The sequence below is a fragment of the Aulostomus chinensis genome, chromosome 14 (assembly GCF_037954235.1).
Source record: "Aulostomus chinensis isolate RoL2024-O1b breed Wild chromosome 14, RoL_Achi_v1.0, whole genome shotgun sequence".
NCBI classification, from domain to species: Eukaryota; Metazoa; Chordata; class Actinopteri; order Syngnathiformes; family Aulostomidae; genus Aulostomus; species Aulostomus chinensis.
The window spans coordinates 25247798-25254387 of NC_141333.1; the positions used below are offsets into that span (position 1 = coordinate 25247798).

The 6590-nt window shown below is 41.2% G+C and overlaps 1 protein-coding gene across 7 annotated transcripts in view; it reads right to left on the bottom strand.

Moving 5' to 3' along the window:
* crocc2 (ciliary rootlet coiled-coil, rootletin family member 2) overlaps positions 1-6585 on the bottom strand; it is a 36802-nt gene extending 30217 nt beyond the window's left edge. For 5 of the 7 annotated variants that reach the window (XR_015119319.1, XR_015119320.1, XM_086225024.1 and 2 more), the window contains exons 1-3: positions 6144-6585; positions 5295-5463; positions 5064-5173 (exon numbers count right to left, since the gene is read on the bottom strand). Coding sequence is in view for 5 of the 7 variants with exons in the window: in XM_086225024.1 (XP_086081150.1) it covers positions 5064-5173; positions 5295-5463; positions 6144-6209 (345 nt within the window). In the remaining 2 variants the exon portion in view is untranslated. The remainder of the gene's footprint in view (positions 1-5063; positions 5174-5294; positions 5464-6143) is intronic. The other 2 variants (XM_086225020.1, XM_086225019.1) reach the window with 1 other exon arrangement.
* Positions 6586-6590: the final 5 nt, after the last annotated feature.

Sequence of the window (6590 nt, forward strand, 5' to 3'; positions counted from 1 at the left end):
CCTGGCAATCCCTCCAGGTCCCTGCCCCGCCTTGATGTGGAGTGTTGTTTGCATTTTTTTCATACATAGCTGCAGTGTGTGGGCTCCATGCCAGTGCCTCGCCCCTGGCTCCAAGCAGAAAGGACGCTTTTTTATGGTTTCTCCCCAGTCAGCTGTAAAGCAGGAGGCCGGAGGCTGCTCTGGATTAGCCATGCTCCATGCAGGAAGCTCCCAAGAGGGCGCCATAACAATCTGTTGTGGAGACCCCCACCTTCCCTAAACGTCCCTGCACCACCATCGACTCCCTTGTTCTTCTTGCATCACTGAATCTCATCACCCTCATCTCCGAGTAAGCTTGAACTCATTGTTCTTCACTGAGCACTCATCCATTGGTGGCTGTAAAAATCTAAAAGAGAGAGGCGAGTAATCCCAGTCCTCCATCTGCCCTAACACAGGGGCTTACAGGGCTTACTGGGGGCCCAGAAGTGTGCTTACTGAACACCATTTCTATTTACGATCTGCCTCAGAGTACAATCACTCTGGCGAAGCCTCCATGGCCCCCTAAAATGGGCTCAGCCCAATCCTAACGTAGCCTAACTTATCTACTGCCATTCTGCAATAATGTTCATAATGCAACTTCTATAAAAAACAGCTTTTTTGTCATGGTATGTTTTATGTCTCCATATGGTTGCTATGGTTCCTTTCCTTTTTTTCTTTCCTGAGTATCTGTTTCTTGAGCCCTGCTTATGTTTCCAAAGTAAAAGACTTATCCGCCTCTTAAAATGTGCTTTGAATTAGCTTTTTATACTTCTTGATATTTATGATTTGTGCCACTCCTTGTATTGTCTCTTTTGATAAATATTTCAAACAACATCAAGGGATAATCTTGCTTTGATTCAACTGCCAACAAGCAACAAGAGAATAATTTTCAAGGCCCCTGTGAAGGCTTTGGTGTTTGGGCCAACGCTTGCTGCCTTGCTCATATGGTAGATCAAAATCCAATTCATTTCAGTTACCACATTATGATTGCAATATTCTCTTGCTGACCTCGTGTCACAGCTTTGGAGGACCTGATAATTCACTAGGTTATCTCATCTTCCAGTTTTGTGAAAAGTTTGAAAATGGCTTTTTCTGCATTCTTACACTATGTATGTTATTTAAACAGAGATACATTTGCAGGCTTATCCAGCAGCCACTCCACATCCTCCATCTTCTCCCTCTCTATCTCTGACTCACTCAGGGTGACATCTGGCTATGAGTGAACAGTCCAGCCAGCATTTGAAGGGTTACAGCTGCAATCGTTTTCCCTGGCGCAGCCCAGGCCAAGAGGCTTAATAAAGGGAATTAATGGAGTGCACTATCTGTCAGATTCCTAAACACAGCTGGAGCGGATGTCCATCGCCCCCAAGCTGCCCAAAACTTACTATTCTACTTCAACAACATACAACTTCCCCCTTCCCTTCACATTACCCCCAGAGTGCTGACTCGGTACAAGAGCCCCAGCTGATTGTGAAAGCTGTTTATGTATTATTGCTGACAGTAATCACACAATGTGGGATAACAAACCAGGAGAACAGGAGTGAGGAGGGGGAGCTGCTGGGAGTGAGTGTGTTACCATGGAGTCAAGTTGTGGAGACAGCTGCTCTGATGGCATACAGGGATACAAGTGATACGTGTAAATACGACCAAACTAATAATACACACTGCGATCTCACAAGCATGTGGCTGGCCTTGCAGCACTTAACACAATGCCCCCCCGGCAAGGACAATACCAAACACCCACTCATCAGTTCAAGACTTGATTAGATGCTCTTGACATGTGAAAGCGAACTGAAAAGGTTTGACTTTAAAGTCATGTAACCTGAGCAGCCTAATGTCAAGGTTTAAAGGAATACCTTCATCCAGAAATTGCGTGCAGAGATGGGCTTTTAGGGATATTTTCTCAAGGGAAGGCAATTAATTTTTACAATTTCTTGATTTTTTTAGAGACTTTTTTGGCAGCGACCCATGCAGCCTAAATGAATGGGTTTGTTCCAGGAGGAAAAATACTCTGGAGACAGAGGGGTTGGCAGTAACACAATCCCTGAAAACCGACGTTATCAGCTCAGCCTATGCTTGACAGGGTCCTCAAGGGATTCAATATTTTCGAGGGCACCAGCAAATGGCAGTTGGTGTCAAAAATCTTTCACCAGGATTTTATCTTTACCCAAATGACTGCCACACTGCAGTATTATGCAGCCACTCACTAAGTGTTCAGGCAGCAGGGTACGGATGTCAGTGTCTGAGAAAATGCACACTGGCTGGGATCCAAAAGCAACACAGAAGGTTCAGAATTCACCCCGACTTGTTCTCCAACCTCCCCAAGGCCATCCTTCTCACAAACTGGGTCAAGGTTTATCCTGGTTCAGGTGAAATTTGCTGGGGTCACCAGAGATCACGCTGAGTGACTTAAGAGAGACACAGAGGAAGTCCAGGTGTGACTTCACAAGGATTGCATTAACGATTGGCTGTCAGGTTAAAAAAAAAAAAAAAAAAGATGGGGGAACAAGAGACTTCGGGAAGATTACGGTACAACACATCCTATAGGGGACCTGCTTCAACTGATATTCATACACTAGATGTTTGAGGTCAACTGCATTTAGCATTTAGATATCAAATGTACTATCAGTTTCCCAGTTCATGTATCAAAGACTGTCTCAACACAATTAACAAAAAACTTTTGTGGGGCATATTGCACAAATGTCTATTGATATTTAATCTGTTGAGGAGTTAATGAGCAGCAAGCACAGAGATTAAAGCCTGAAACATGACTATTTTCCTGCATCTGATTTTTAAGTATTATTTGGGATTGGTATAAACTGCTTGACTAACTGGAAGGAAAAATACTTAGTGCCACCACACCAAAATGAGCATTAGAGTATGGAGCCTGTTGGCCTGAAAGTACGGTAGATATAAAGGCATTATGAAACAGTAATGGGTGCAATTTGTTTCCAAAGCAAAGGGAGGGACTTACATATTGACAGGGGTCTTCATTACATTTGCCAATAGCGTTGAATGTGCATGAGGTTCCTTGCATGATAGAGGATGGACACAAAAGACTAACAGCAGCTGAACTGGCTACTGCTCGTAACAAATGTGGATAAATAGTTTGTGTGCTTTGTTAGACTTCCCAAATGTTATCAATCCAAACTGATCAAAAGTTACGTAAATTCCTGGGGGCTCTAATCCTAATTTTTGCTAAAGGGGCCAATAGCCACTGCTAGCTGTCAACAAACAGGGCCAAACAACATAAAAGCTTCACAAGCTGCTTTGACATCAGAGGCACCATGGATATGGTCAAGGGCGAAGGATGCAACTAATTAAATAATTGAAAGTGTAATTTTTCCATGATGAATTAATTTATCTAAATGAATGCTTTATCTTGCTAACCCTTTTTTGACACTTTATGTATATTTGTCTGATAACACTCCTGTAGTTTTATTTAATCGAGCTTTTGAATTCAGGTATTTTACTTGTAAAGGACTACTTTTACATTTCTGTAGGGGTATTTTCAGTTCAGTGGAGATATAAAAATATCCACCCCACACTGATGATAAATGCTAATGCTAAATCATGGTGTAGCCCAAAAAACTAGAAATTTTACACTTAAGTGTTCAGTTGTTTGTACACTGCTGTTATAAGAGCACGTGAGTTCTCTGTAGAACTTCTATTTCTCATTCTACACGTGACTATATTGTGACATATTGTGTGATGATTTCAACAGTAGACTAAATTTGTAGATTCGAAGGTTCTAGGATGTTGGTTATCATACTGCATTAATATCACATAATGCCAAAGCTATCAAGCAATCATGCTTTTCCGCACAGAAAACAAGAGAGGAGAAGACAGTAGCTTTCATTGATGAACAAGTCACAAAAGGAGTCTCATTCTGAATCTCTTTACTTGTGGGACCTGATAAAACATTTACCTGTACATGCCAACCCATTCCAGTTTATTTATAGCCTTGGTTTTAAAATAAGTTCCAAGAGTAAGGCTAACATTGGGATTTCATTAGATGTACGTAGAATGAGGGCAGTGTTATCACAAAATGGCTGCTTTGTGGGGTGTGAAAAATGAGCCTTTTCTTCGACAGTCTCAAGGGGAGGAGGCCAGCAACCTTCATAAGTTCCCCCCAAACAGCGGCCGCAACACGGAAAGCAGCCATGGGGGGCTAAGAGGGGAGACGCTGATTCTAGTGAACATGGTGGTGGGGGTAGGGGTCTACCTCAGCAGACCACAAGGAAACCCTTCATAAACCCCTTCCCCTCTCTATTTATTAATTTAATTACATTTATATGCACATGTAGACTACACACAATCATACACATGCACAATGGATGTTTATACACTCATTCAATTAATAAACTTCACCAGCTATTAAGAGGCAGAAAAAAGCACATAAAATATGTGTCCCCCAAGTTACATGAATGTGCACGGTGTGTACAGTTATATATGACCCCGTCCAGTTTTCACTACAGTACACACAAAGCTGTTTTAACCTTCCCACACTGTTTGTTTGTTCAGCCCCAAAAGGTTTTCCCTGCTGGAAAGAGTGGTGCTACACTCATGTTTACTGTAACCAAACTCCATTTCAAACACATGCAGCTTTTTGCAGTCAATGCTCCAGTGTGGCCGGCAGTCTTGACCTCATCTCTAAACAAAACTACAAAACTCTACTCTCTACAGTTGCTGACACATCTGACATTATAAACAATGTTTGCAAATGCAGTTGGGAAACACAGCAAGTGTGTGAAGCAGTAAACACTTGAATATTTGATGAGGTGTGAGTCATCATCAAGGTTACACATATTGACAATAGCAGGCTATAGAAGCTACCCATGTACATTTGCTGTTCAAATTAAGTAGCTTATGTGTATCAGATGGACTTACCTAAATGATATCACATGTGTATTCCATGTGGTGTGATAGATAATTTTTTTTGCATATGTTGTTCCATTTCGGTTGCAGAGCAAACATTCTACCTCAGTGACATGGATATGAATCTAAATATTGTTTCACAGGTTGCTGCCCTGTGTCACTCTTACCCTGTCAGTGAGACTGATCTGTTTGACCGGTGGCGGTTCACGGTCCATCCGAGTTAGCTGCTCCCCCTGGACCCTGCTCTCCTCCAGCTCACTAACCTCTGATCGCTCACCTGGGATTATGAAACAGATCATGCACACAGAAGCCTCAGTCTTACCACAGGAGAATACTGCTAATTAATCAAGGTGGATTTATTGTCTGCTCTAAATTCTTTGTCTGAGCTTTTGGCTTACAGCTCTCCTTTGTATCTGCAGGCTGCTCAACCAGGTTTTGTGTGATGATGTGGCGGATGCGGGTGGTGACCAGCATAGGCGTGACATCAGACTCAGCAACATCATTTCGGACAGTCAAAGTCGCCTCTCCTGAGCTGCCATCAGAGAGCAGCAGCGACTCCTCAAGCTTCTACAATCAAAATACAGCCACATTGCTAAATTTTACTGATCAAAATATCTTTGGTTTTAACTCTTTAAATGTTGTTCTTGTCAATTTGTATTATATAGTTTGAACATGCACCAGGAAAAGCAGCTGTATTCAGTATCCGCTTCTGATGGGGAAACTAATAGTAATATTTGCTGGTTATTCTTAGTGCTCAGTGAAAATAAATATGAATAAATATGTGAACTTTGGGTCGAGGTAATTTATGATGGACATTTCTTACTATTTTCCTGAAATTTTATTGACTAAATCAGGTGTATTACATTGCTTAGTGTTTCATTTCTGGATGTCAATAAAGACAGGATCATTGATATGTTATTTCATCCAATAGACAGTCATCTGTTTAGCAAAGCTAGCCTAACATTGCTATTTTACCAAATTTCAAAGTCCAAATACATGAAAATAGTATGTCCTGAGTCAATCCTAAGCATCTTATTTTTGAAAAGTACGAAAAATACAATAAAATACATACAGTGATTACATAATGATAAAATAATAACTCAAACTTTCAAACTAATATTTATGAATTACCAATGGAACATCCTTTTTATTGTTCCATACCAGTAAGGTATTGCAAAAGATATCTCCGATGATGGTGTAATATAAAAATAACGCTGACGCCAGCAAACAACTACAAATCTACTAACCTGAATAACAGCCTCCAGCCCGGGTGAATGCGCACTTTCCTCCCGTTGACAACTCATGGCAAGCATAAACTCAGGAACTCAAAAAAGAAGGTCTAGGTCTAGCGAGTTAAACTAATAATGGCCTTGTTTGACGGACACATGTTAGCTATGCTAATAGAAATGTTCAGAAAGAAAGCGGTCAAATGTTTAGTCGAAAAAAATCACACACCAGGAATGCCGGTAGAAAAAAAGAAGAAGTGAATTTAAAAAGGTAATGCTGAACTTTTATCTGAGGAAAAAAAAAACGGCTGGAGCCATAGAATAAAAGAATACATTCACTCGTAAAACTTTCAGCCAAGGGAATAAATTTAGCTGCAATCTCAGTTGACGTTGCCTAGGTGATCACACGCTTCCGGGCCGTTGTCATAGAAACAGAATGCTGGCTTGGGTATTGCCTAGCAGCACAGA